At 40.9% G+C, this 14,064-nt stretch overlaps 1 protein-coding gene across 2 annotated transcripts in view; it reads left to right on the top strand.

Moving 5' to 3' along the window:
* Window positions 1-14,064, top strand: part of LOC124544611 (phosphatidylinositol 4-kinase alpha) — a 203,249-nt gene that overhangs the window by 113,034 nt on the left and 76,151 nt on the right. For both annotated transcript variants that reach the window (XM_047123207.1, XM_047123208.1), the window contains 2 exons: window positions 10,185-10,388; window positions 10,749-10,989. In XM_047123207.1, the coding sequence (XP_046979163.1) occupies window positions 10,185-10,388; window positions 10,749-10,989 (445 nt within the window). The remainder of the gene's footprint in view (window positions 1-10,184; window positions 10,389-10,748; window positions 10,990-14,064) is intronic.

The following is a 14,064-nucleotide window of genomic DNA, read 5'->3' as shown; positions in this document are numbered from 1 at the left end:
AAACTTACCTTGCATCTAAACAAAATGAAGTGGTATGGTAATAAGACACTGCACTTGTTTGTGAGGATGACAATTCCAATCCCTGTTTGGCCACTGAATTGTAATATCCTTTTCCATTCTTCTTCAATTTGAATTTCTGCTCCATTTGTAATGACCTCATCGCAAATGGGATGTAAAACTCCAATCTTTGTTCCTTCATCCATCTAGAAAAATTGTCTACCCACAAAAAATGAAGCTTTTTACAGCACTGGCACGAAAAATACATAGCTTCAAGTGTGACAACTGATTGCTATGATAAGCAGGTGTGCAATAACTCGGTGTTTTATGCAGGATGGCAGTTAAGTAATGTCCATCTGGGCATTGCCTCTGGTAGGGTGAAAAAATGTTGGCAAATAAAAAATGCAAAAGTGTCCTTAGAATACCCTAATTAATTACCATTCTTCATTTATCAACTTGGTCACCAATTGTTAAGTGCTGGAGATGCTGCCTGTCTTGGCATTCAGCATCCACATGGCTCCAATGAGGCTATGCAAATGCCATCATCTTCATGAACAGGAACCAGACTGCAAATAGCACATTATCCATATCGCCAGCATTGTCTATCGTTGAAAATGTGCCACTACTGTCAACAAGATGAGTTCCAGTAAACAATCTGGATGCTCAGGTAAACTGTGAAGCTCCTATCAAAGCCAGAAGGGTTCTCAGCCTCATAAAATAAATCTCTGTGGCAGCAACAATCATATCCACCACAAGTGGACAAGAAACTCTCTAGGTCATCAATCAGTTGCCATGAACAGCCACAACTTGTCCCTGAGGATATATGCAGATATGCAGCTGAAACAGGACACTGGTTAACTCAGTATTGTTGTTGAAGAGTCTTGCAATGCTCCAGCCATCTTTGAATGCATAGTGGGCAACATGTTTCAACATCTTAAATGAGTGGTGTGTTTTTGCTACCTGGATGATATTTTCATTTTCTTGAATGTATTTAAAGAGCCTCTAAGTTGCTTGAAGACTGTGCTGAAATGTGTCCATGACACAGAACTAGGTCTGAATTCAAGAAAGTGCCATTTTGTCACCAAAGAAACAAAAAGCTCAGGCCACATAGTTAACTAAAACAGTGAATCTGTCCTGATGTCGAAAAAGTAACTGCCATAACAGATTTTCCAACTTCTTGGCACATTATGGACAGACAGGTTTCCTTGGAATATGCTCCTACTACCAACGTATGGCTACACTCCATACAAACGCTTTCCTTGCCATTGCCAGTCTACATTTTATATCCTCTCTACTTCATCCATCATCAGTTATTTTGCTCCCCAAATAGCAAAACTCCTTTACTACTTTAAGTGTCTCATTCCGGAGGTAAAATATTCCCCCATTCGGATCTCCGGGCGGGGCTATTTAGGAGGACGTCATTATCAGGAGAAAGAAAACTGGCGTTCTACAGATCGGGGTGTGGAATGTCAGATCCCTTAATCAGGCAGGTAGGATAGAAAATTTAAAAAGGGAAATGGATAGGTTAAAGTTAGATATAGTGGGAATTAGTGAAGTTCGGTGGTAGGAGGAACAAGACTTTTGGTCAGGTAAATACAGGGTTATAAATACAAAATCAAATAGGGGTAATGCAGGAGTAGGTTTAGTAATGAATAAAAAAATAGGAGTGCAGGTAAGCTACTACAAACAGCATAGTGAACCCATTATTCTGGCCAAGATAGACACGAAGCCCACGCCTACTACAGTAGTACAAGTTTGTGCGCCAACTAGCTCTGCAGATGATGAAGAAATTGATGAAATGTATGATGAGATAAAAGAAATTATTCAGGTAGGGAAGGGAGACGAAAATTTAATAGTCATAGGTGACTGGAGTTCGAGAGTAGGAAAAGGGAGAGAAGGAAACATAGTAGGTGAATATGGATTGGGGGTAAGAAATGAAAGAGGAAGCTGTCTGGTAGAATTTTGCACAGAGCATAAATTAATCATAGCTAACACTTGGTTCAAGAATCATAAAAGAAGGTTGTATACATGGAAGGACCCTGGAGATACTAAAAGGTATCAGATAGATTATATAATGGTAAGACAAAGATTTAGGAACCGGGTTTTAAATTGTAAGACATTTCCAGGGGCAGATGTGGACTCTGACCACAAACTATTGGTTATGAACTGCAGATTTAAACTGACGAAACTGCAAAAAGGTGGGAATTTAAGGAGATGGGACCTTGATAAACTGACTAAACCAGAGGTGTAGAGAGTTTCAGGGAGAGCATAAGGGAACAATTGACAGGAATGGGGGAAAGAAATACAGTAGAAGAAGAATGGGTAGCTATGAGGGATGAAGTAGTGAAGGCAGCAGCGATCAAGTAGGTAAAAAGACGAGGGCTGGTAGAAATCCCTGGGTAACAGAAGAAATATTGAATTTAATTGATGGAAGGAGAAAATATAAAAATGCTGTAAATGAAGCAGGCAAAAAGGAATACAAACGTCTCAAAAATGAGATCGACAGGAAGTGCAAAACTGCTAAGCTAGAGGACAAATGTGAGGATGTAGAGGCTTATCTCACTAGGGGTAAGATAGATAGTGCCTACAGGAAAATTAAAGAGACCTTTGGAGAAAAGAGATCCACTTGTATGGATACCAAGAGCTCAGATGGAAATCCAGTTCTAAGCAAAGAAGGGAAAGCAGAAAGGTGGAAGGAGTATATAGAGGATCTATACAAGGGCGATGTACTTGAGGACAATATTATGGAAATAGGAGAGGATGTAGATAAAGATGAAGTGGGAGATACGATACTGCGTGAAGAGTTTGACAGAGCACTGAAAGACCTGATTCGAAACAAGGCCCCGGAAGTACACAACATTCCACTAGAACTACTGACGGCCTTGGGAGAGCCAGTCCTGACAAAACTCTACCATCTGGTGAGCAAGATGTATGAGACAGGCGAAATACCCTCAGACTTCAAGAAGAATATAATAATTCCATTCCCAAAGAAAGCAGGTGTTGACAGATGTGAAAATTACTGAACTATCAGTTTAATAAGTCACAGCTGCAAAATACTAATGTGAATTCTTTACAGACGAATGGAAAAACTGGTAGAAGTCGACCTCGGGGAAGATCAGTTTGGATTCCGTAGAAATGTTGGAACACGTGAGGCAATACTGACCTTACGACATATCTTAGAAGCTAGATTAAGGAAAGGCAAACCTACGTTTCTAGCATTTGTAGACTTAGAGAAAGCTTTTGACAATGTTTACTGGAATACTCTCTTTCAAATTCTAAAGGTGGCAGGGGTAAAATACAGGGAGCGAAAGGCTATTTACATTTTGTACAGAAACCAGATGGTAGTTATAAGAGTCGAGGGGCATGAAAGGGAGGGAAGCAGTGGTTGGGAAGGGAGTGAGACAGGGTTGTAGCCTATCCCCAATGTTATTCAATCTGTATATTGAGCAAGCAGTAAAGGAAACAAAAGAAAAATTCGGAGTAGGTATTAAAATCCATGAAGAAGAAATAAAAACTTTGAGGTTCGCCGATGACATTGTAATTCTCTCAGAGACAGCATAGGACTTGGAAGAGCAGTTGAACAGAATGGACAGCGTCTTGAAAGGAGGCTATAAGATGAACATCTACAAAAGCAAAACGAGGATCATGGAATGTAGTCAAATTAAGTCGGGTGATGCTGAGGGAATTAGATTAGGAAATGAGACACTTGAAGTAGTAAAGGAGTTTTGCTATTTTGGGAGCAAAATAACTGATGATGGTCAAAGTAGAGAGGATATAAAATGTAGACTGGCAATGGCAAGGAAAGCGTTTCTGAAGAAGAGGAATTTGTTAACATCGAGTATAGATTTAAGTGTCAGAAAGTTGTTTCTGAAAGTATTTGTATGGAGTGTAGCCATGTATGGAAGTGAAACATGGACGATAAATAGTTTGGACAAGAAGAGAATAGAAGCTTTCGAAATGTGGTGCTACAGAAGAATGCTGAAGATTAGATGGGTAGATCACGTAACTAATGAGGAGGTGTTGAATAGAATAGGGGAGAAGAGGAGTTTGTGGCATAACTTGACAAGAAGAAGGGACTGGTTGGTAGGGCATGTTCTGAGGCATTTAGGGATCACAAATTTAGCATTGGAGGGCAGTGTGGAGGGTAAAAATCATAGAGGGAGACCAAGAGATGAATACAATAAGCTGATTCAGAAGGATGTAGGTTGCAGTAAGTACTGGGAGATGAAGAAGCTTGCACAGGATAGGGTAGCATGGAGAGCTGCATCAAACCAGTCTCAGGACTGAAGACCACAACAATAACAACAACAACCAACGTATCACAAAGGTTTTCTTTCACAAGGCACGGCAACTACAAGAACTACTGCAGGGAAATGCCAGATTTTATTGGCACAAGTGCGAGAATGATCTTTCTGTATCGTTAAGGATGTGCTGACATTTTCATCAGTAACGGCACATTTTGACGAGAATGCCAGGATGGAACTACACACAGACAGTAATGGTTTTGCCATAGGTGCAACTTTTACACATATCTTGCATGCACTGAAAGAATAATTGCTTGGGCCTAGTGTTCTCTAAGTCTGTGAAGAATTTCTATAAGACTGAGAATGAGTGCATTGCATTTATTTGGACATTCACTAAATTGAATTGATATCCTTGGGAGGTTTCCGAAGTCAACGAATAGTAATAAATATATAGTAGTGAGTGTTACCTAACTCATCCAGTACACTTTTACCAAGTCTCCATAAATCACTTACTTTCTTTAGAAGAAATACAAGGGCTATCCACAAAGTACATTACGTTTTGGAATTAAAAATAAATAATGTATTGGAATTTTTTTTTATTATATACAGATGAAAGCCACACTTAAATACTGCTTTTCTACATAGTTGCCATTTAAATTAAGGCACTTATCGTAGCGATGGACAAGCTTGGAAATTCCTTAGTCGTAAAATTCGGCCGCCTGCGCCTTCAACCACGTGGTTACCTCTTTTTGAAGCTGTGCGTCGTTATCAAAATGCTGCATAGCCAACCACTTCTTCATTGCTGGGAATAAGTGGAAGTCGCTCGGTGCCAGGTTGGGACTGTACGGCGGATGAGGAAACAACTCCCACTTAAAAGATTCGAGAACGTCATGAGTGGCATTTGCCGTGTGGGCCCGGGCGTTGTCGTGAATCAGCAAGATCTTTGAGCCCAATTTTCCCCTGCGCTTGTTTTGTATTGCTCTTTTGAGGTTGTGCAGAGTTTGGCAATACCTTTGAGAGTTTATTGTAGTGCCTCCTTCCAGGAAATCCACAAAAATCACACCTTTTCTGTCCCAAAAGATGTAACCATGTGGTTGAAGGCGTAGGCAGCCGAATTTTACGATGAAGGAATTTCCATGCTTGTCCATCGCTAGGATAAGTGCCTTAATTTAAATGGCAACTATGTAGAAAAGCAGTATTTAAGTGTGGCTTTCATCTGTATATAATAAAAAAAAATTCCAATACTTTATTTATTTTTCATTCCATAACGTAATGTACTTTGTGGATAGCCCTCGTAATTTTGAAACATGGAGCACCATATTTAATGATCTCTTGTCAGGAAAGTGTTTCAGTCAACACTGGTAGCAGAAGTAAATTCACAATGCAAAATTGTTCACTCTATGGCAACTGCCTACCATCCATGGCCAAATGACCTCACATAATGCTTTTAATAAGACATTGGGTAGTATGTCCTCAATGCTTGTTGCCTTCAGACAGACTTACTGGAGTGCGATGCTCCACAAAAGTAAGACAATACAGATTTGACATCATTTTTCCTGAACCTCAGTCCTTTTCAAAGTGATGATACTAAGTGTGATTATGTCAAACAGCTCATCACTTGAACCAAAGAAGCCCTAGAATGCTGGCACACTTGTGGATGTGGGATTCCCAGGATTAAAATCATGAACTTTAAAAAAGATGCCAAATACCAGTCTGTAAGCCACAAACTAGATAAAATAGTTTGAATTTCTACACCCGTGAGGAAGGTTGGGCCATCATAAAAATGATTAAAGTGCAAGTTTGGCCCATTCTGAACCTACATTTCTTTTCAGACATTACATTCAAAGTCAAGGATAATAATCCTACATCAAGGAGACAAAGTTTGAACATGTTGTTCAATTCCTTTGCATGAAACACTGTCATAATTCGGGCACAGACCGACAGTAGGGGATCCAAATATTAGTAATGTGGAGGTCTCCCCAACAATCATGATTTGATCAATGGAAGTAACATTGCAGTGACCATGAGAAAGTGACTTGACCAGAATGTGAAGATACAGCTATGCTACTGTACAAAGAAGCACTGACTAGTCAGGTCCAGGAAGCTAGAATCCACTTTGAAACAGTGGATTCTTGGTTTTTCAAGCAAGGGGGGCAGTGCAGCGTGCTGTGCGTTGTTCACTGCCTTGTAGCAGATAGTCACTGGCTTGTATTGCACATATCATTGTATCAATTCTCTTCCCCAAATTGCTTATCAATTAACATTTGTAATTTATGAAAGGTTCAGGGACTTATTTATTTATGAAATATTGGAACATACGAGGGTTATTCCAAAAGTAAGGTCCGATTCGCCGTAACTATTGAAATTTGGCGCCAATGACAAAACACGCATGCGCGCCGACTCCCGGCAAGCCTTGCGCGTCAAACGCCGCCATTCGCTTTGTTACTGTTGCTGAGTGTAGTTCACAGTGTCACTTTACAATGTTTAAGACAATTGATCAGCCCGCCGATTGTGAAGTAAGGGCAGTGATACAGTTTTTGTCTGCAAGAAACAATTCAGCGGCGGAAATCCATCGGCAGATTACTGAAGTGTACGGTCCTAACATAATGAGCGACAGTAAAATGCGCAAGTGGGTGCGAGCTTTTAATGAAGGACGGGATAATGTGCACGATGAACCACGGTGTGGCCGACCATCAGTGATTTCAGACGATTTGGTCAATGCGGTTGACAAAAAAATTCGTGAAGATCGCCGATTCACTATTACAGACGTAGACATGCATTTTCCGAATGTGAGTAGAACAACTTTGTACAGAATTGTGTCTGAACATTTGAAGTTTCACAAATTGTGTGCCCGTTGGGTTCCCAGGCTGCTTACTGAGCCCCAACGAATGAAAAGAATGGCTTTTGCTCTTGATTTTTTGGAGCGATATCATAAGGAAGGTGACAGTCTTTTAGACAATGTTGTCACAGGGGATGAGACATGGGTTTCTCACATCACTCCAGAGTCTAAACGTCAGTCAATGCAATGGCGTCACACGTCATCGCCAGTCAAGGTCAAGGCAAAGCAGACAATCTCAACACGTAAGGTTATGGCGACTGTGTTCTGGGATAGACGTGGAGTATTGTTAGTCGACTTTATGGAGAGAGGAACAACGATTAATAAAGCCGCCTACTGCGCTACCCTGACTAAACTTCAACGTGCAATCCAGAATAAGCGACGTGGTCTTTTGTCGTCTGGAATCTTGTTGTTGCATGACAATGCCAGACCCCACACTGCAAATGGAACGCAAGCTCTGATCAAGAAATTTGGATGGGAACAGATGGACCATCCTCCTTACAGTCCGGACCTGGCGCCAAGTGATTTCCACCTGTTCCGTTACTTAAAGGAGTTTCTCGGCGGCAAGCGCTTCGACACAGATGATGAAGTGAAAGAAGCAGTTAAGGACTGGTTATCGTCACAGGCGGCCGATTTCTATAACATGGGCATTCAAAAGCTTGTTGAACGATGTGACAAATGTTTAAATAAGTATGGAAGTTATGTAGAAAAATAGATAAAGATGTAAGGAATGTAAATAAAACAATTGTTTTGAAAAAACATTTTAGTTTTGATTTTCTTTTTATAACCGGACCTTACTTTTGGAATAACCCTCGTATTATAATGATGCATGTGTTATATGCAGGAACACACACTGCAGGCACAGGCATTTCAAGTCTATTTGTACCTTCATATGCACTCGATGAATGTGAAATATTAGCTCTGTTGATGACCCTGCCATCATAATATTTACTTGATTCTGGATTCACCTAAATCTGTAATGCTTATGCTTGTATCATCTGCAAACAGAGAATCTTTAGGTTTAGTTGTGACAGTTAAAAGCAAGTCATTAATTTGTATCAATACAATATGCAGCCATGGTATGAAACTATATAAAAATATTTCACGAATAACCCAGTTCGATGCTAGCTCATTTCCTATTATGTGGAAGTGTATGGATCAGCTGAGATTAAAACCAATGTACTGTCTTATCCTTAATTTGATAATGTTTCAATTCAGGCTGTTCTAGCTGATGATTGCCTGAGAGCAACTAACCACTAGCGGAAAGGATAGGCAAACAGCTCACACACAGGCAGTCGTAGAACCAAGCTGCAGCCTATGCAGTCGTATGCCTCAGCTGAATGCCCACATCCTGACTTGCACGAATGACTCGTGCACACTGCAGAAATGGGTGTAAATGAGGTGCAGTCTGGCTGGTAACCTACCACTTGCACCTGTCTGGCAGATGAGCTGTGGATACTCACAGTCGCCTGTGTCCTGTAGATGTAGTTGGAACAGCTTGTTCTAATTTAGTTAGCAGTGTGCTGTGGTCTACATAGTCAAAAGACTTTGCCACATAAGGTAACCAGTGGCTCAGTGTGTTAACACCACCTTCCTCAATTCTGCAGAGGTTTTTACCAAAGGTGAAGGTTCAGAGTTTAATCTTCAAACATCAGAACTTCAAATAGTAGCAACAATGTTGCCAGCCATATACTGAAGGGCACTGCTGTCTCTGAAACTGCTTCAGGCCATCACGAAGCATGCCACTGTTTATAAATCTCTTCATGTATGTTCAACAGAGCGGAATATTCAGAATGCAGAAACTGGAAACTTCTGAGAACAGTTACAAGTTGAGGCTAGAGGTCTGAAGAGTCTTTAAAGCTTCTCTTTCAGTAAAATCTTTTATGTGGTGCTCGGTTATTCCATTTATGAGGCAGTCTCTTCTTATCAGCCACTCAAAATTGATGTGTGCTTCTAATGAAACCTATGAAAAATGTAAAATTTGTGAGAAAAGCTAGTTAGGAAGATGTTATACAACTACTACTGTAAAAGGACATTTAATATATTTATATGATATAGGATACGAAGAATTCTGGAAACTTGAACATGAAATGTGATTTCCTTACCATGCTCCGCTTCAGATGTACTCTGTGAAACTAAGAAACAATTTTGAAAGAAATATACTATAAAATAAAAAATGATTGCCCTTCAAGACACTGTTAAATTGCTTTGAGCGTCATGGACTCCAACATTTGCAGGTGGCGCAGTGGTTAGCACACTGGACTCGCATTCGGGAGGACGACGGTTCAATCCCGTCTCCAGCCATCCTGATTTAGGTTTTCCGTGATTTCCCTAAATCGTTTCAGGCAAATGCCGGGATGGTTCCTTTGAAAGGGCACGGCCGATTTCCTTCCCAATCCTTCCCTAACCCGAGCTTGCGCTCCGTCTCTAATGACCTCGTTGTCGATGGGACGTTAAACACTAACCACCACCACCCTCCAACATTTGCTGCAATTTATGACAAACTATGAGTTAAAGGGACACAATTCATTGTACTTTAAATACATGTGTTATCAAATACATAAGAATTTACAGTCAAACTAATTTGCTATATAAGAAAATAATTTATAATAAAACTGAATTGCTATAAAATACCCAAAAACTGGCAGTTTTACATAATACTATTGTTATTCAAAAAGTATATGTAATTACTGCCTTTTACTATGACTTTGATTTGAACAAAACAGTTATATAGCCTCCAGGTACAACTACTTTTCCAATTAAATCACCAACCACTGCATCCCTATCAAGAATGATGTTAGCCACTGCCATCACCATTTCTTCCTCATTTCTTGTGTAGAGGTCCCAAGATTGAACATTATAACTTGTCTTTGTGATAATACTTCGTTGAAATGATGTGTTGCACAAGTAGGACAACGCTAACACAGAATGCACGAATCTTCACTCTCTGACTTGATATCTGATCACATCCATAAAAAGCTTTCCACTACAGAGACGTAGTTATTAACTGAATAAACAGTAATTCCAGTTTGATATTTTCAGTCAATGTGTTTATTGTCATGTACATATTATCTTGAGATTAGATGTATGTTTTTTTTTTATTTCAGAGCATAGTAAAAGATTTTGCAGCACGGTGTCAAGGCATTGTGCAAGAAGCAATGAAATGGGCACCTCAGGCTACGCGCTCTCATCTGCAGGGGTACCTTAACCAGATTCAGAATATGGGTCAGTGGCACCATGCCGGTTTAGCACTTGCGACTGAGTGTGTCCTGCAGTACTCTGGAATCACCCCACCAATTGGTCCGATCAGTGTAAGTCATCTTTACTAATGTGCAAAAAATTCTTTATGGTGTTATAAGCTATAATTCAAATCTTTGTGTAGGTATAATACTCTTTGCAACATAGTTTTTCTCTGACAGACTGCATTCATTTGCTTGTTCCATGACACTATGAGTGATGTGTGAGAAATTAGTGTGTTAAGAGGAGAAGTAATGAACCTGAGTATGAATTAAATCAAAACTTAGATGCACCATGAAAGCAGAGTCATGTGATAAAACATTTGTGAACGAATTAATGTTCTTATACATAGCTTTCTGCTTCAGATTCCCTAAAGATTCCACAGTGCTATTTGCAACCTTGTGTGTTTAAGTAATTGTAATGTTACATTTCAGGTAGGTATTCTTGATAAGCGGCCAGGTTGTGTTAACAGTGACTCACCAAGGTTTATGTCATCATTGTTGCTGCGCAGTCGTTCTGCTGGAGAAGTTGAAGGAATGTTGCAGGGTGGAGAAACGCGTGAAACTTTAGCCGATCAGCTGATTGAAGCTGTTTGGAATACATGTAAAGCAAAAGACAGTGAAGCTCATCATAGTGCTCTTTGGAGAGCAACAGCACTTCTTATTTCTACTCCAGGTATTATTGTATGTACTGAAATTCACACATTTAATGAAATAAAGAACAATGTGGACGGGCTACTTACACTAAGGTGAGAAAAGTCATTGGGCAGTGATATGTAGATATACAGATGGTAGTAGTATCGCGTACACAAAGTATAAAAGGGCAGTGCATTGGAGTAGCAGTTGTTTGTACTCAGGTAATTCTTGCGAAAAGGTTTCCAACATGATTACGGCCACACAGTAAGAATTAACAGACTTTAAATGCAGAATGGTAGTTGGGCCTAGACAGGTAGGGCATTCCATTTCAGAAATCATTAGGGAGTCCAATATTCCGAGATCCACAGTGTCAAGGGTGTGCTGGGAATACCAAATCTGAGGTATTGCCTCTCACCATGGACAGCACAGTTGCCAAAGGCCTTCATTTGATGACTGAGAGCAGCAGCATTTGCATAGAGTTGTCAGTGCTAACAGACAAGGAGCACTGTGTGAAATAACCACAGAAATTAATGTGGGACATACGATAAATGTATCTGCTAGAAGAGAGTGGTGAAATTTGGCATTAATGGGCTATGGCAGCAAACAACCAACACAAGTGCCTTTGTTAACAGCATGACATCACCTGCAGTATCCCTCATGGTCTTGTGACCCTATCGGTCGGACCCTAGATGACTAGAAAACTGTGGCCTGGTCAGATGAGTCCCAGTTTCAGTTTATAAGAACTTATGGTAGTGTTAGAGTGTGGCACAGATGCCATGAACCTGTGAACCCTAGTTGTCAACAAGGCACTGTGCAAGCTGGTTGTGGCTCCATAATAGTGTGGGCTGTGTTTACATGGAACAGACTGTGTCCTCGGTTCCACCTGAACTGATGATTGACTGGAAATGGTTACATTTGGTTACTTGGAGACCATTTGCAGCCATTCATTGACTTCATGTTCCCATGGCAATGCACCTTGGCACTGGGCCACTGTTGTTCACCATTGGTTTGAAAAACATTACAGACAATTCAAACAAATGATATGGCAACACAGTTCACCTAACGTGAATTCCATCACAAATTTCTGGTATACAGGGTGCTTGGAAATTCCCATTACAAACTTCTAGGACATGTAGAGGGTAGTGAGTACATAACATTTTGAATATGAACCCATGTCCGAAAATGTATTGTCATCCACACCCACATGAGAAATGTACTTAGGTGTGACCCAGTACAATTGTTGCAATCCATTTGAAAAGAATACTGACTCATTCCATTATTACTTACGCATTTGCATTACAACTTACACCTTATGGTTTACATTAGTCGACAACAACAAGAACCCAGCATCTACGGCACCAGCCACAACATACCGATACATTACAACAACAGCTTGATGTGGCGACCACCAATGCTGTTACACACATTGTACCTCCGAAGCGTGTTCTGGTACACTCTCTCCATCCCACTTGGTGTCTCTTCAATGTCTTGTGCAGTGGCCAGAACTCATGCCAGAAGATCTTCCTCTGTCTTTGCAGGTGTCTCGTAAATTAGGCTCTTCATACGACCCCACAAGAAGTAGTCCATTGCGGTTAAATCCGGCAATCATGCCGGTCACGCAGTTGGACCACCACAGCCTATCAATCTTTCACCATATTGTCTGTTGAGATGTCTCCGGACAGCCAGTGCAAAGTGAGATGGTGCTCCATCATGCTGAAATCACATTTCCTAATGGACATTCAATGTCACAGCTTCCAAGAATGGATCCATTACGTGTTGTAGGAAGACTAAGTATGCGGGACCCGTGAGCTTGGATGGAAGGAGGTATGGTCCAATCACATAATGTCCAGAATACCTGCCCACACGTCAATTGCAAACCTGTCTTGAAATCCCTGAACATGCGTGGCATGAGGGTTTTTGCCCACCCAGACATGGCTATTTCGAGCATTCAGAACACAATTCCTTGTGAACCTACATTCATCTGTGAAGAGAACTCGATGTGGAAATGGGCGTGTTGATGCAACAGTGCAGGAACCATGTGCAGAAGTTGACGCATTGTAGAAAGTCTGCTGGACCTATAGCATGTACCCTTTGTAAGTAGTACGGATATAATTGTTGCTCATGCAGGACGTCCAAGACAGTACTGTGACTAACAGCCATTGCACATGCATTTTTTTGTGAACTCGTTGACGGGCTGTCTTCAATGCAACGCAGTACACCTTCTTCAAATTCTGGAGTGCGGCGTCGCCATGGGGTACCGCAGTCCTGCCTCCTCATGGTGAAGGTGCCCGTTTCTCGTAGCCGTTGTGTAACCTGGGCAAACAGTTTGTGCGATGTAGTGTGACGGTGTGGAAAACGTTCGTGATACTGCTGACTAGCATGTCTGTGTATTCTGCAAACATGTACTGCACCATGTTTCCTCTATTGGTGATGCACAGGTATTGACTCAGTCTCACAGCAAAGTGGACAATAAGTGGCATCTGGGGATCGTTTGATGTAGTACACGTCATCGTGTCTACCCTGTTGCATACCAGGACAGGGAACTCTGAGATGTTTCTCTTTCCCTAAGCAGACTTTGACGAGGTACACATCTGAATTGAATATGTCATAGAATGGAAACGATACAATTCTGGACATGGGTTCCTATTCAAAATGGTCTGTACTCACTACCCTCCACATGTCCTAGGTGTCTCTAATGGGAATTTCTGACCCCCCTGTATAATCGAGTGGTCTGTTCATTAACAAAACCTGTACTGGCAACACTTTTGCAATCATGGACAGCAATAGAGGCAGCATGGCTCAATATTTCTGCAGCTGACTTCCAGCAACTTGTTGAGTACATATCATGTCGAGTTAGTGCACTACTCCAGCCAAAGGGAGGTTGGACATGATATTAGGAGGTGCCCCATTACTTTTATCACCTGAGTGTAGAATTGTGACAGAGGTAATGTTAGTTTGGATGCACCAGATATCAAATTAATGGCAGTTTGTGTTAGTCATCAGAAAGGAAATACAGATGGCCAGTTCATCTTGCATGTTAATGTGAAGAGGTAGTATCAGTAGAAGAAGCCAAGAGTTTAATTTTACAAGAGTTGTGAAATTATGTAACAGAGCC

Source organism: Schistocerca americana, chromosome 8 (genome assembly GCF_021461395.2).
Source record: "Schistocerca americana isolate TAMUIC-IGC-003095 chromosome 8, iqSchAmer2.1, whole genome shotgun sequence".
In the NCBI taxonomy this organism is placed as follows: Eukaryota; Metazoa; Arthropoda; class Insecta; order Orthoptera; family Acrididae; genus Schistocerca; species Schistocerca americana.
This window is presented reverse-complemented; position numbering and strand designations above follow the sequence as displayed.